Genomic DNA, 16,874 nt, shown 5'->3' on the forward strand with positions numbered 1-16,874 from the left:
TCCTGCCCTCCCCACTCCCTGGAATCATTGGATCATTTCAAAAGCAAATCCAGAGCAGGGGACGGATCAGTGTTTTATGTCAGCTGTGTTCAGTTCAGGCAAAGCTGAAACACCGATTCCCTTGTCTCTTTGGTGCTTTGTGAGGCCAGCAGGAAGCTTTAAACATAATGCTTTGTGCAGGACAGTGCACAGTCTTGTTTATGCTGCTTAGGTTAGATCATAAAGAAACCCAAAGCAATGGAACATTAAAAAACAAACAAACAAACAAACAACAAAACATATTGAAAAATGAAATGCCTTGCTTGGGGGCTTAGTTTATATTATTCCATACCATGAGGGGTGGTATCTACAACAGTACCAGGGCAGCAACCTATATGGGGAAAAGATGACTTTCTGTTATTAACTATGAAGATATTTATTTTTCAGACTTCAGTGATACCATCTCACCTTTTCTATTTAAGATAGAGCTTATACATAAATGACAAATCAGTGACATTTTCTCTCCAAGGAAAATGTCTTTTAGTAGTAACTAATGTTTCAGATTTTAGTAATGAATTAACTGAAATGGACCAATATTCAGGTTTACTTTCTCCTGGGAGGGAAAACTGCCCTCAATATATTACTATATAATACAATATAATTTTAGTAGGTAGACTCACTTACCTGGGATTTAATACGTGTTAGTGAAATTCATCTGTTGAAGAAGTATGTCACTAAAACCTGTGCAAGTCCTATTTCATGAGGTACTCTAAAGCAGTTTTTTCTATGGAATTGTATTAAATAAGCATATTTTTTGTCATCTTTATGGATATATTTTTATTTTCCAGCAAAACAAGTATGAGAAATCAAAGTATTTGAATAATTTGCAAAAGCAACATCTTTTTAACTCTGGTGGAGTAGTAATATTTATTTTTTATATTTATTTTTTTATATTTTATATTTATTATTATTTTTACAAAAGTAGCTCTGAGACTCAATCATTGGGAACATGTAAAAGAAGTAGTGACAATGTAATGTAGTATTTACTGTATCCCAAATTGCCCAAATGCTACTTCGGTGTAGTTTTATTAAAATGTTGTTTTTAAAAAGACTTTTGTGTCTACAAGGATGCTTTGTTTTAATAACTTGTTGTAATTGCCATAAGATGTTTAAATTATATCAGAGTAAAGGTGTAATAGTCTTGAGGTGAGTCCCTGTTCCCTTTTCAGTCAGCTGGAGTTTCTCGCTGATCTTTAGCCTGCCCAGCACCTCAGTTAGGAGATGGTCTGGGCAGGAAGCTGTGTCCCCCTTCTGCCCAGTGCCACAGCTGCCAGGCAAACTCCTTCCTGCAAAATTGTGCAGCAAGATCTAAAAATTTCTTGCCAAATCAAATCTTCCAACAGTGAATCTAGTTTAAACCACTAATTTAGTGATGACCTAAACCAAACTCCTGACTCAAGAGGTTCATGCCAAGTATGGGTTATTTCCACTCTAATCCTTTTACCGAAGAGCAGTACCTTGAAAGCAGTTATCTGCAAGCATTTTCTGGTGAGTTTTCAGGGATGGCTGGATTTGTTCCCACATCTGGTGCCTGGCTCCATCCTGTCTGTAGAAGAGTGGACCTGTGCTGAAAAGCCACAGTACTCTCCCCACCTGCATCAAGGTGCTCCACACCATGTATACGTGTGTGTGATACAGACAGCTCAAGGTGTTGCTTTGGGTTTGAAAATCAGTAATGTGTTCTTGTAGAGTAGAGGACTTTGCTAATTAACATTTTAAAATTATTGCCACTACAGATTCAGGCAGGTTTGTTTTTAAAGAAAATAAATGTCCAAGTTTTCTGAAGACCAAATGTTCATCCCATGTTGACATGTGATGCCCATGCTCAGTAGTCTTGGATGCAGTCTACCTTTGGACCATTTTGTATGGTTCTTGCAGTGGTCAAATAGGATCGGATTGCAAATTCAGTTTACTGTTTTGCTAGTTTGTTCCTTCCAATGTATATCCTGTCTAAGGATAGCAATTGATTTTTGAATGAGAAAAGGAAGGATACAATGCAAATAAGCTGGTTCTCTCATGTCGGTTTTAATGCCATAGACCTGATTTCATCAGTGGAGACAGAAAACAGCAAGATGCTTCCTCCAAATTGTTGTTTAGTTTAATCCTCTTCCCTCCACTTCTCCCCACCTCCCTCCAATGCACACATCCTCCATGGGTTTTGAGGATACTACAAGAACAAACTGATGTCTTCTGATTGCAGGTATGCTTTAAAACCTGTAATTTGCCTTAATGGCTGACCGCTTGGTAGTGGTGAAGCAGATAAGACTGGTTGTCTGATTACCCATCAAATGAGTTAATCATTAAATCAAGTACTCCTCCTGTGGTGAAACAAAATGAGTGATTTGGAATCTGTCAAGAGACTAGCAAGGAAAAATACTAAGGTATAAATCCTCTGTTAAGAATATCTGGAAAGGTGTGGAGTATAGTCATTTGCAATCCACAACTGCTTTCTCTTGACCTTGTTTTAAAGGGGCTGGGAGGAGCTGCCTCCTTGTGAGCCACCTTGCAGGGTGATAAGGCACTTTTCAACAAGGAGGTGTTTAGTGACAGGAAAAAAAAAAAAAAAAGCAGTTGTTTTGAGGATTACTTTTGAGATCCACATGTGTTTATGTTAAAATGTAGATATCCTGACTATTCAAGTGTAGGAAAGCTGCACAAGTGACTTGCAACAATTCATTAATTCCTGATTGCTATAGTGTAATTTTATACTTTATTTTCCTATGGGGTGGCAGAATATAGAGCAATTTGACAGAAGAGTGAAAACCTGTGGTTTCGATTGATTGATGCCTCTAAGGTTGCTTCAGATCTGTTACCTTGCAAACTGAATCCATCCTCAAGTGATGCCTAAAGAAACACACAACATTTAGTGAAAACTTCAGAAAAAGAGGCAGGAATTTTCTTTGGTATTTTAGCCTGTCTTCTCATTGCTACCTAATACCATTCCTTTAATTCTGGTGTCCTGCAATATAATTTGGTAGTGTATGCTTTCCTGTAGAAGCATTTTCATTTATATTGAAAACAGAAAAAAGGATATTCATGCTGTAAATACAGCCAGTGGAGAAATACAATAAAATGTCCAGCATTCCAGGTTTGTTACTTTCAAGCAGATGTTGCTGCAGGCTCTGTTATGTTAGGAAGACTCTAGCACTTCGTTGAATGAAATAGCTGAGTCTTCCTGTTTATAGAGATAGCAGGCAGTACATTGCTACTAAATAAGACTTAGGCTGAAAACATAATTTTGTCAGTTCCTTGGTGTCTTGTTAAGCTCCTGTGTTGATTATAAACTTACAGAGAAATAAATCACTGTTACAGTTTGTCTTCTGAAGCTTTGTTTTGACAAAATCTTTTAAAAAACAATGAAATTCTTTTGGCTTGGGAATAAAAGAAGGAATAATGTGGGGATTTGGAGGCTTGTATATTGGACTGAGTGTTTCAGTGGTCAGATGTGACCTATGGTATACATGATTTAAAAAAAAAAAAAATCTTATTTTTGTTAACTAGTTTAGAGCGCTTTACTAAGATTTGAACATCTTTTGTGTGTCAAGACTGCTTTGAGATCAAGAATTGCTTACTTTAAAAATTTGGAATATGAAAGAAAAACGTAGACTGTAAATATAATGATGCTTTATTATGTCCATAATTTAAAAGCCCTGTAGCCATATGCAGTTAAAATTCTGTGATCCCCCATTTTGGCTTTAAGCATTGTACAAGCTGATAAGAAAAAAGTGCTTACAATCCATTTCATAGGAAATACATAATTCAAATTGAAGCTGTATGTTCAGGTTCTCTATAGGGTTAGAACTTTGTGTTAAAAAAGAAACACACACAAAAAAAATCCCCAGAGCTTGTATTTTTTTAAAAAAAAAGCTATGTGTAAAGGTATAAGTCAAGTTTCTATGTAGAAGTCCAGGGGTGGAATTGTGCTCACATCAGTGTTGATTGTGTAAACTTGCACATAAGCAGCTAGTTACGTGAAGCCTGCTATTTCATGGATTGGCGATACCCTCTTGTATTAAGAAAAATACAAATGCTGCCATAGTCTGTATTTCAAAAAACAAAAGGTGAGGAGGTGGAATAGTTTTTATTCTTTTTCCTATGTAAATATATATAGATTACTCCTTATCCTAAGCCCTTGGGAGCTCAGAGCAGTCAGTACTGGTCTCTCTTCTGCTAGTGAAGAAGTTGCTTTTAATTGTAGTCCCATCACCCCTCGTATTTTATTCACTTAGATTATGGACTTTCAGCCTTCCCAAAGAGCCGGTGGGTAAACTCTTCATTTGAGGCTTGATTAAATTCCTGCTGAAGTTGTGACTTAAGTGTGTTTGGGATTGTTCTCTTCTTTTCCAGCTCTTACTACTTGAGATGACTAGGTAGATGTGGAGTACAGAAGCTTCCTGTGGTGAAACAGGACATAGCGAGTTTGATCATATACTGCCGTAACCATCCCCACCTCCAAGGGCTGGTGGTTTTGCAGTGTATGAAGATGCCTTTTACGTAATATGATAGCATCAAATTCCTGCTGCTTCTGACCTTTAGTAGGTCTGTGAAGCTCTGGCAAGCTGAATTCTTGGAAAATACAACTGCATTTCTTAAAGCCACTAAGGACCTTCTCCGTTTTTCTTGTGTGGTGTTTTTCCCCCCATAGTGTGGTGTGTCCTTGTCTACACGACAGCTGTTTAATCTGTCAGTTCAGTAAGACCTCTGCCGCTGCAGACTAGAGTTTTCCCCTCTTTCTTCCTCTCTCCAATTAGCCTTTTTGTTGCTTGCGTTGACCTGTAGCTGTCGTAACAGGATTGATAATCCAGAGGAAGAAATTACTTTTCCTGACCTATAGAATGGTTTTTCTGGCTATATCAACACACATTTCTGTAGTCAAAAGTTGACCTCAGTCTTGACCCGTGAAAGAGCTACCGATTGAAATGGTGGGTTGCTTGTTGTCTCTTACTGTCCTTTGGTTTTTCTACAGAGAGGTTGGCAAAGGTATGAATTGTGTCTGTTTTTTATAACATTACTATTGCTACAGGAAGAACAAATTGGAAATCAATACCTAGTTTTGTGTCAATAATGTTGTTCAGGCTTTCAAGTAAGTGTGACTTCTAGTCTGGCAGATTTCATTTGTTGACTTAGCTGAAAGGTCTCTTTTGACGTCTGTGTGTGAACCAAACTGGTTCCTTCTAATTACAATTTTTTTTATGAAACAATACATGGAAATAGTGTGGCTTGTTCTTCCCATTTGATATTCACTAAGTTTTAAAATGGAGCTGAAATATAATACTGAGAATACTGCTGAAAAACAAGAGAATTAAACAGGAGTTTCCATATTTGTCTTTTTTTTAAAGACAATCTTTTACATTCTTACAACAGCATAGGTCATAAATGCTGGCTGAGGATTTCACAACAGTTCAATCCTATATTTGTAAACAAACGATGATGTTTATTATTGTGACCCATTTTACTAAGAGTACAAAATCTACTGTCAACTAAATTTAAAGGAATGACACAGATACAAAACTGTCTGTACAGATTCCCTTTAAACCACTTTGTTTAGCAGTCTGTGCCATCAGAAGGGTAATTAATTTATGGACTGTACAGCTGTTATATATAATATGTCAAAACTGTGTGGCTGTAAATGATCTTTTGATAAGGTCAAACTCTGAAGTGCTGTAATACTTTAAGGTCTGACACCTACATCACATTTGCATGTACCAGATAATATTTACATCAAAAATATTGTGTTTATGGAGTCACAAATTGAGATGATCACCCCACCTCTCAGATGGAAGATTTGGGTTCTGCTGGCGTATGCAGAAGTCTGGAACCTGAAAGGTGTTCCTAGCCATCTAGATTAAGCCAGACTGGTGCCTGTGGGTTTTCTTTCTCATTTATGTGCTGTACCAAGACGAATGGTTACGTCTGAGCCACCCTCTGGGTTGTCTTTCCCATCCCAATCTGCTGCCCACACAGTAGCTTTCTGTGCACAACAAAGATTGAGTCATCCCGGCGCACTGCTGAGCCGGTCACACGCTGTGTGAGCCCTCGGTGGATCTGCAAGTCTTGTGCTGGACATTCTCATTAAGACTTAGTTTTATGTGAAGGATTGTCCTTTTTATTTCATAAAGGTTTTTCTACTTCCTCAGCATCTCAAAGTGGATAGTAAATGAGAAACTCTCTGGTCTCTGTCATAAATAGTGGACTCTTTCAAATTCTGATTTGATTTTTTTTTTTTTTAATTTTACACTTAGTTTATTTTTTACCACTTTAAAAATAGTCAACATTGCAGCAATATATTACTGGAAACAGGCAACATTTGGAGATGTTTTAATATGCAAGTATTGCATTTTAAGCTTTTTTTTTTTGAAAGAATATGCAACTTTTAGCAGTGTAATATTTCTAGAAGTAGATACTTTATTTTGAAAGTGCTTTGTTAAAAAACACTTTTGCAGTTGGTCTCTTCCCTACTGTTTTCCCTTTTCTGCATGGCAAAAGCAACATTTTTCTTTCTGTTGGCACGAGCTAAATGATTAGACAGCAGTCATTTAACCGTAGCTAGTCCATAACTATAGCTTTGATAGGACTAAAACTACCAGTTAGTTGTGCTTATTAAATATCAAACTTTTGCTGATCTCTTTCAGAAAGCGGAAACACTTCATATTTAACAACCTTGTATGATTTGCCTGTAGTTTTAAAAATATCACTTATGCAAAACTGCTGTGTTTGAAGCAGCACAGGTTCTTGACCGGAGATGAAACTGTGATTATCTCCACAAAAATACAGACTGCACCTAACAAGGATGCTGCTGTTCAGGCTTTTCCTTTTCCCAGGGACAAGGTTGCACGTTTTCATGGGCCACCATGAAGGATACGTGGTCTGGACTGTGGTCTAGAACATATGCCCAAAATAAAATTTGCAGAAGAAATCTTTTTGTGGCTGTGTTTTAAATTTAATACGTTTTCATCTTGTTTGCTAGTTGTTTCTGTACTGTGTTTGATGGGTAGGCAGGAAAGCAGCTGCAAGCAATCTGCTGTGCAAGTGCTCCAAGCAGGCAGCGGAAAGCATGCTACAGCTGTGGTTTGATGTTATGCTCAGTGAAATACCAGCCTTAAACAATGTCACCCTTCCTACTTTCCACATCAGCCTGCTTCCGCCTCAGTCGTGTTGGTCCAGTGGCCTCTGCAAACTAGGGTAAGCAGCTGATGCAGCAGAGGACCCACCTGACAAAAATAGATGTGCAGGTGGTTATTCTTAAAATATGCATGTGCATTTGGAGGGCTTTGTTATTGTTTGTGAGTTTTCTTTTTCAAATTAGTCTATGTGGTTTGGGGTGGGGGGGTGGATATAGGTTCCCGTTCAGATCCCTTTCCTAGGATGCATGGATGCGGTTATGGTTTAGTTCTGCAGGACAGCCTCAGGACAGCTTTTAAGATCTGATGTACATCTATTGGTTCTCATGTTTTCTGCATGCTAGCTCTGTTTGAGAAGAATGCCCATGGGACGTAGGAGTTCAGTTTAGCATCTGGTGGGGGGGTGATAAAGGAACCGCCTGTGGCACTGCTGTGTGTTCTCTGCTGTGTCCTGCCCTGGCACTGCTCACTCCAGGACTTCACTCTCTTCTGTGTCAGTTCTTATTTCGCTCAGTTTTCTGGCAGTGAAATGTGATTTACAAGCATAGCTGTTTCACAATCACCTTAAATCATCCACGGGCAGAGCTGCTGTTGATGGGCAGGGTTCCCGCGACTCTTTCCAGAGGATGCTGCCACCTCCCTGCTGCTGCAACATGGTTCCTTGTGCCATGTGCCATACGACTGGCCTGGTTAGTTTTCCTGTTTTGGTGTTGATGGGTTACTTTTCATGCTGTTCAGTCTCCCAGTGTGCTTCCCTGTGCAGCCCTGTGAGCGGTTGTGGAAGTGGCAGGAACAAGACGGGGATGAGAAGGATGCAGGAGAAGGGCAGGGATGCTTATTTTAGCAGTAGTGTTGCTGTATGCCAATTCTAAGTGACCTTAATCGTAGCCAAAGGTCCTGCCTTCCGTCACTCTTGGTATAAATACTTCAGAGAATGAGACTTCAGTAGGTTTTTTTATTGCCAGTGCCAGCACCTGGAGCGAAGAGGAGCGAGCAGAGGCTGCTGCATCTTGCAGGCGTGAATGAGGGAACTGGGTCCTGTGAAGCTGTCCTTGTCCTTCATAGCTTACAAACCTCTGTACACCTCACAAGTCCTGCTGGAAACAGGCCTGATGCATTGAGTGTCCTGAACTGAAGCGCCTTTTAAAACTCTGCTTAATTATTTTTGTCTCATTTGATGAGATGATTTTCATCTGTTGTGCTAGTTAGTGATTGCAGATAAAACATGGTTTTAAAAACAGTGTGTTGATTTCAGAAAGGTTTGGGTTTTGTTTTATTTTTTTTTCCTCTACGGAAAAAGGAATAAAAGGCTTCAAGTCTTTAGGAATTGGGTAGTTATTAAAGAAATCATTGTTGTTCTCTCTTTTCCATGGGGTAAAGGTAATACTGGAACAGAGATGCATGCAGCTGCTGAAAGGTGATACTGTTTGGCCATGAAGTTAATTGCCAACTGAAACATTGCTGCAGTTTCTTTTCAGAAAGAAGAAAGCAAAATAATTGAAGGATTGTTTGCCATGAAGAAACAGCATTAACTAGTGCCTGCCCTCTTGCAGCGTAACACCAAGAGAATCATTAAACTAGTCTCAGTCCAGTTATCACTTTATATTGTTTAGGTACAGTTACAGCTACAGGTTTTCTGAAGGAAAGGTAGGTAAGGAAGATCGCTTACCAAGGAAACTCAATAAATAATCTTCCTCTTTAGCTTTTAATTACTAAAGGTGTCCTGGGCTGGGTGGCTTTGGCAGGGACACCCCCAGTTCCCTTGGCTGGCTCTGGGTCACCAGAAGGCAATGGTGGGGGTGTGGGGCAGGGGAGCTGCTGCTTCCTCCTCTTCATATCGAAGTGATGGCTCCAAGGAGTTCATGCCTTCCTATGGCTCTCTTTGAAAGCTGGAGGAACCATTTGCTCCCACCTCTGAGGATACACGGTGGGTTGGAGTGTTTTTTGGCACGTGAAAACCTGAAGTGTGTCTAAAATGACTCCTTTTGTGGGTTCATAATCTGACTGATGCTGCTGTGGTCTTTGAGACATCTGCTGTTCTTACCAGATGTGTAGTGTTCCTAAATATCTGCGTGTTGGGCACATATAAAACCCAAATCTGTACTTTTGTAGTGTGCAGGGCTCTGTTCTTGATCTGTAACTGGCTTTATTATGTTAGATTGAAGAGTTGGGTTTTTTTTGTGGTGTAGCATTGCACTTTGCACCACTAATATTCTGAGATGTTTTTATCTAGGAAATGGTTACTTGCCTACATCATATGTGTTTTGTTTTGGTCTGCGCCATATTTTAAGTCCTCGTTTAATCATTTGTGCTTATCTAAAATACCTGTACCTCCTCATTCCCCACCATTCATGTTAAATGACAGCAGGGAAGAGGAGCCTGAGGTAGCGTTTAAGCCTTGAAAAGGTTAGAAGTAGACAGCTGTTGAAGATAGCAAGATTGCTTAGGACAGGTATGGGCCAGACCTAGAAGAGTGAAAAATCCTAATGAGGAGTTAAGGCTTTCACGGGAGATTTAAAGGCAAATCAAGAAATTTTGATCCAAGTCCTCAGCCCAGCAGAGAACAGACTGGATTGAGACTGCTTCTGCCATTTTCAGGATGAGCTGTATACAGTGGGCCATCTGAAATGTAATTTCAAATGTTAGCATTTGGAGAATCCTTTTGAAGGTGTTCTGACATTTGCTTTGCTTCCTTCTGCCTCACCCTGCATGCTCTTGATTCAGCAGGCATTAAGCTCTGTTTAAAGTACTGCCTTAACTTGGTTTTTATTATGTTGGGGAAATCCATTCTTTTTAGAGCTAAAAATCATAGATATCTGGAAATATCAGTATTTCATACCTTTTTAGTACAGTAGGAGATCTTAATTTTTTTTATTATTTTATACAAAGTGTTTTACTCTAAAAATGAGACCATCTAGAAAATTTTATTCACTTGAACTCCCTTGAATGGTTCCTGCCAATTGTATGTAATCTGTCATAGTTCGGAGCACTGGTGGCCACTTAAAATGGCAAATCAAGCCTCTCCCTGTGCTGGTCTTGACCAGCACATACAATATCTGTTTGGCTTCATGGAGGGTTTTTGCCTGCAATTTCTTTCAAGGCTTCATAGTTGTGTTGGGAAGGATGGTGAGTTTGAAGGGATACCAAAATGTCTGTCTGTGTAGGTTAAATAATTATGTGTGTCCAACTCACGCGAGGTAAAACTTAATGTTTCGTCTTGCAATGGTGATTGTTTAATCTGACAATGTAATCCAACATAGTGGTTGGGACAAGTTGGACGCGTGAGTTCTTGGTCTATCCCGGTGTCATAGCTGTGTGTTGAAGCTCTTGGCTTTAGTTAGGGCCCTTTCCTTAATTGTGTGCCCTTGCCTTTTACTCTGTATCATCTTCCACCATTCAGTTTCCTAGTTCCGTCCTTTTATTAATCATGGTAGTTGGCTGGCTGGCTTCATACTCCAGAGCTGCGTTCAGCTGACTGCCTTGCTCTTTTTATAAATCACTGTGGAGGTCGATTCCTTTAATGTTTCAGGAGCTGCTGGAAAATGAAGATAGTGCTGGAATGGTGTAGCTTGATAATTCTGGGGGAAACATACAAAACCTATTGTGTGCTGTCTTAACTACATGTGTTGTTATGAACCTTCATATCAACTGTTTGTGAGGGTGGAAAAAAAGTACTGCCCTTCTTTGTTTTTTGAATGGAGACATGGACTTTGACCGTAGGGGTTTTTTTGTTTGTTTGGTTTGGTTTGGTTTGTTTTTTTTCCCCCCTTACTGTCCCACTATTGTGTGGAAATCAAAACTTTAATCCAGAGTTATTTAATATGCTTGCAAGGCTTGAAAATAATAAACTATTTGAAGTATGATAGAGAGAAGAGGCAAAATATATGAAGTGCATATTCGCAAATAGTTTTGTTTTGACATTTATCTTGCTGTAGTCATTCTGCCAATTGGCTTCAGGCACGGCTACCAAAAGAATGAACACATGTTGCATTCATTAGTTCTCATCTGGCTGTGCTTCATCTTGCAAGACAGACGAAATCATGATCATGCTAAATAGATTGTAATGCGTTTGTAATACGAGTTCCCTTCTGCTGAATAGAAACGATAGCTTTGCAAAGCCACTGCTTTTCAGCCACATTTTTCTTCGTTTTAGTATCATGGACGCGAGTATATTGCCAGTGATGTCATTGCTTTTTTTTTTGTCTGGAAAGATGTCATATAAAAATATTCAAATATAACGCTAAACAAACAGCCACCCCCTTCCTCTCCCTCCCCGTGTGAACTTTTCATGTCATGCTGTGCTTTGACTGACGTGGGATCCGTGGCGTTTCTGACACACAGACAAACGTGCTTTAGAGTGGTAATGGTTTATCTGAACCGGCCGAGTATAAAAATCCTTTTCATCAGTCATTTGTGGTAGTTCTTTATGCTCGGACCGAGCGCAAATCGAGTGCTGTCGGCTTTTTATCGTCGATGTCACAATTCACACCTCGCGCGGTGCGGCGCGTCCGGAAAGGACGCCTGACAGCCCCGTTACTGCGATCCCAGTTGGGAAAGGGTGCGAGCCCCGCTCTGCGTGCACACAGCGGTCGGTGTCCTGCGTGGAAGCAGGTCGGGCGGGCTTGCTGTCCCTGAGGAAAGGCCTTCCCCGGTGCCGCCGTGTTCGAGGGGCGGCCGCCTGCCTGCCCCCGGAGCCTGCCTGACGTCGGAAGGGGAGCCACTCCCTGCGGCAGCCGCCGGGCCGTGTCCCCGTCCCGCCCCCGTGGGCCTCCCGCTCTCGCCCGGGCTGCGGGGACGGGCAGGCGGCGGGGACCGGCGCCGCTGTGCAGCCGGGGTTGCGGGGCGGGTTTCTCCTGGGAGCCCGCGGCATGCCGGCCGGGCCGGGCCGCGGGGGCCCGCTCTGAGCGGCGGGGCGGCGCCGGTGAGAGGGATGGAGGACGGCTTGGCCGGCCTGGCCGCAGCCTGCGAGCCCTCGGCGCTGGGCAGCTTCGGCACGGGTAAAGTACCGCGGGGCGAAGGGGGGCTCCCTCAAAATGACCTCTGGCTCTTTTCGTTCCCTGGAGGGGAAGAGGGGAAGGAAGGGTGTGGAGTGAATACCGAGGTGCAGTACTTGTATTGAGGGGTCAAGTTCGCTCGGCGCCCCCGTTAGCAGCCGGCAAGGTGTGCTCGCTCCGAGGCTGAGGCGGCTCGCTGCCGTGCGGCATCCTGACCTTGAGAAAACTTAAATTAAAGAGGAGTTTGATGCGCGCGGACAGCGGCTGCAGCGGCAGGCGGATAATGACGAAGTACTTGCTGGGCAAAGGGCTCCTGGCGTGGCCGCCCCAGCGATGTGGGTGCCGGGGCTCCCGGCGGAGAGGAGAGGAGAGGAGAGGGGGGGAGTGTTTTGTGCGGAGACCCCCGGCGGCCCCGGGGAAGGGGCTGCCCCTGCGTGGCCGGGCCCGTTTGCTTCGAGCGCTCGGCTCCGTGAAGGCAACGGCAGGGCCGGGGAAGGCGGGGGGGGGGGGAGGCAGCGCCGCCTCTGCCGGGCAGCGCGCGGGCTGCGCACGGGACGGCGGCGGCTGCAGGAGAGGCGCGGGCGGCGCGCGCGGCGCTGGGCTTCCTGCGCGTGCAAAAGCTGTGCTTCAGAACTGGAGGGGGGGGGGGGGGGGGTGAGGTGTCCCCTTTATTTGTCGTGGTGTCCCCTTTATTTGTCGTGGTGTCAGAGTGAAAATGGAGTATTTCTGCACATATTGCTTTTCTTTAACCAGCTGCCGTCAAACCAGCCGCTCCCGAGCTGGACGTAGGGTAACCCATGGCAGCTTTCTGCCTGTTACCAACCCAAAGTATTGGAGCTAGGCCGTGAAAAGACCAGCCAAACAAATGACCCCCGGCAGGAAATCATCATATCAGAGGTAAAACGTATAGGGCTTGTATATGGTGGAGAAGCGTTAGTGGGAATGAAACAAGCATCGCTGAGCAGCTCTTCTTTGTTTGCTGATTGGTGCCGTGCGGTTTTGGTACAAATACGGCGTCTTGCACAGAAAAACTTATGCTTCTGGCCTAAAATATGACGGTCAACAGGAAAGCGTTTTAAAAAAAAAAATTAAAAAGGGCAGGTGCGTAATGCATAGATGGCTCTGTGTATTTAGTGGGAGAAAGGAATGACTTTGCTACAGCGTACTCTCTTAAAGTGAGCAGCCCGCGGTACTTTATCTGCTTCAGAATTCAAAGCATTCAGTTTAGAATTCAAGATGTTGCAATGCGGGGGAAAGAGGGAGGCTAGTTGGAGATTTAAACACTACAAGTGCTTCATACAGTGATTTGTGAGCTTGCAAGAATTTTTACAGTATAAAAGAAAGGCTAATGTTTAACTGTTTTGTCTTCAGAATAAAAATTGAAAGAATGGCAGCTTTTATGGCTGTAACTTGCAACGTTGTTACTGATGAGTAGAGGTTTCTCTTGAGACATTTCCATTGAGTTTAATGGCTTTTAGCAAGAGTCTCTGTGATCGTCTGAAAACAAAACAAAACAAAATAGCTATGTCTTAGACTTGAGCTTGAGGCATATCTTGAATTTCAGAAGCGAGTGTGGCACTATGGGCTTACCTTTGAGATTTGTCCAGAAATCCATCAGAATAAGGTGCAACAAATACATTATTTTCTTAACGCATATGTTCTACTTCAATTTTTTTTTTTTGCATCTTAGAAAATAATTTTGCCTCAAATCTTGATACAAGACTGAGGATTTTGCTGAATGAGAGTTAAAGACAGCATTTGTAATTGAAAGAATATGTGGCTTTGGATACTTTTAGCATGGTAGTGTATTCTGCTGATTTAAAACCTGATTCCTACTTATATGATTAAACCTAATGTACTTTTTAAATAAAGTTTTCTGAGTAATGTGTGTTGGCTGGCAAGTAAACTTACAGCCATAAGAAAACTGGTAGGATGGGGGCTCAACAAGTGCTTTGTTCAGATGAACTGTCTAACCTCATCCTTAAGAGTTCCTTGCCTTGAGGGCTTTTAGCAACTTTGCAGTGGTGAGAAGCAGAGAAATATTTTCTTTTTTCTGTATATGCTCATTCTTGCTTTATTTGAAGGAGAGTAAGGCTTTGTACTAACAGTAGCATATTTCAGGTGAGGTTTTGGGGAACAACTTATTAAAAAAAATAAGTATCTTATAGTGATTTGTTTTTTCTATAGGAACTTCCTTACCTTTAATTGTTATTTGTTTTGTGCACAGGTATCATTGTACATATGTCCAGTTGCTCATTTCTTGATAAAGCTAAAAATAAATTCGAAATTCAGCAGTGAAGAACTAGTGCTCCCTTTTAACATATGGATTATCAGTGCTGATGAGCAGTTTAATCAGATTTTTTTTTTTTAATTGATGTCAGTAGGGGTGACTTATCTTTTCTACTCTTACGTAATTAGCCTTTTAGAACTAAAGCTAAGGCAGGGGCTTATGTCATAACATGTCCCTTCGTGAAGCGTGAAGATCTTAGCTATCAAATAGATCTGGGCTAGAATATGGCTTAGGTGATACAGATCAGGACAGAAATTTTCAGTTTGACCAAGGAATTTACCTGCAAACAAAACTTTAATTTTGCATGCTTCTTGATTAAATATTTACCTCCAGTGCCATTTGACATCATAAACAGTATTTATAAATGGGGAAAAAAACCAAACATGAATGTCCCCAAATTTGTCAACTTTGTTACTTTCAGATTCTTAAATTGATTTGTATACATTTATCTTTAATGTTAAGATCAGTAGAGAGTTTCTTAGGTGTTGTTTCATGGTGGGGATTTGCCAGTTGCTGGAGGCATTGATGGTGAAGGTGGTGGTGCCATGGTGACTCTGCAGGGTTTTTTGCAGGGGTGAGACCGAGCCCTCCTGGGGCTTGGTGCTGCTCACCCAGGGGCTGTCACTGTGCCTTGGAGGGGACCTTGACTGGCAGAGGCTTTGCTCTCCGCCTCACTGCCAAGGGAGTGATGGTGTCAGCACATGGTGCTGCTCGTGCTGCCTTGCTTCCCTGCCTGGGTGCTCATGGAGAAGTAGTACTTACTTTGGATTAGTATCTAACACATGGAACTTTGCTTTAAGTGTTTAGATGTTACAGGCGCTTTTTTCTTTCTAGTCCCTGTTATGTAGGCAAAAATAGACAAATTTGACCTAGAAGTCCTACATTCAGCTTGATGTTTTACCTAAAATGGTTAGATACTGGATGGGGACTAAATTAACCAAGTATCAGCCTATTTCAGGGGATTATATTTCCCTAAATAGTGTTTTTCTTGTCATCTTAGACTGCCACAACTACAATGTTTGTGTTGATGCAGTGAAGCCTTTTTAAATGAGACAACTTTAGCTGTAATTGCACTGAAGACTTTTGAGCTAGCCTTACTTTAGGCGCTGCCAGTAATAATGATGATAAATGTAAAACTCCATATTGCTATTTTAATAAAAAAATAATAAAAAAGCAGTCTGAAAAAATTTGTATCCTGGTAGTTAATTCACCTAAAATGTTGCAATATTCAGTGTTTGATTAAAAATGTAACTTGCTCTAGGTTTCAGTGTATTTGACACACAATTGACTATGTGAGAGTCAGTGCTGTCATACCTGGTTTTAAAACTAATTTAAATTATTTGTTCTGAGTCATTGCTAAGTAGTCAAGCCACGTTATAATTTCTGTCTCCCAAAAGCAAGTCCCTTCAGTTGGTACATTTTTATGGAGGAGGGGAGAATTCCCCCCAGCCTGTCTTATAAATGTGTGCTGGCTTACATAGTGCGAGATTTCCAACTGGCAAGACTGGGGAAGGCTTTTGACATACTGTGAGTGCTGCTGCGGGTCCATATCCCACATTCAGTGAGCAGCAGGGATGAGGCTCAGGCTTGCTGAGTTGCCCCAGACTCACTTAAGCGTTTTTGCTGTCGGGAAGTGACATTAGTGAGGAGGTTTCAAGAATTAAAAGCTATATTAGAATAGTATTGTCCACAGTCCAGGGCTAGAAATGTGTTAATAGTTTCTCTGAACTTGCTTTCCTGTTTTCTGGAAAAAAAACCCTAATAGATAGTAGCTCGCTTAAAAGAATGGCAGCGAGTTTCCTGGGTGAAGGAGGCAGTGTGTTCTCTGTTCTAGAAATGATGAAATGCAACCAAGGTGTTCTACAAGAGCTGCAGCAACTTCTCCCCAAAGTTAGAGTAGTCCATATACTTCAGGTTATGTTTTGGGAAAATTCTCTGCTTCCTATTGATCCCCCAATAGAAGGGCAAACTGGTCAGCAGTGACCAATAAATGAAAGTGAAGGGTTGCGTTTTTGTAGACATTGCCACTCATGCTTGTAATTGAAGGACTTAAATGCCTGGAAATCAAGCTTTCCAAATGCAGGAATGGATGGCATATTGCTGTCGTTGTATATGTTTCTTTGCTTATTTTACCATACTTTACAGAAGGGTATGATGACAGACACCACTCTACTGGTATAATTTTCCACATCAGTTTGACGTCTTCCGCTAGGATGTTTGTCTTGTGTCTAGAGGTGAAATCCCATCTCATTATGAAAATTGTGAAAATAGCATTGTTGCCTTTTATGCAGCCATAGGTCTACCAGAGTTTGCAGAATAATGTATACTTGTTTTTAAGTTCTACTTATTTATCAAGTTAGTATAGTTTAACTTAACCACCTTCTATTAATTTCACAGAGTTTAATGAAACTTTTATTGAGTGGTTATATT

At 41.5% G+C, this 16,874-nt stretch overlaps 1 protein-coding gene across 3 annotated transcripts in view; it reads left to right on the top strand.

Annotated features, from left to right (window-relative positions):
• EML4 (EMAP like 4) overlaps positions 1–16,874 on the top strand; it is a 167,783-nt gene that overhangs the window by 62,467 nt on the left and 88,442 nt on the right. For 2 of the 3 annotated variants that reach the window (XM_086744338.1, XM_086744339.1), the window contains exon 1: positions 11,984–12,157. The exons of the other annotated variant lie outside the window; for it this stretch is intronic. In XM_086744338.1, the coding sequence (XP_086600464.1) occupies positions 12,091–12,157 (67 nt within the window). In that variant the 5' untranslated portion in view covers positions 11,984–12,090. Of the gene's footprint in view, positions 1–11,983; positions 12,158–16,874 lie in introns of those variants that run through there. 3 annotated transcript variants of the gene reach the window in all.

Source organism: Chlamydotis macqueenii, chromosome 3, assembly GCF_036417535.1.
Source record: "Chlamydotis macqueenii isolate bChlMac1 chromosome 3, bChlMac1.mat, whole genome shotgun sequence".
NCBI lineage: Eukaryota > Metazoa > Chordata > Aves > Otidiformes > Otididae > Chlamydotis > Chlamydotis macqueenii.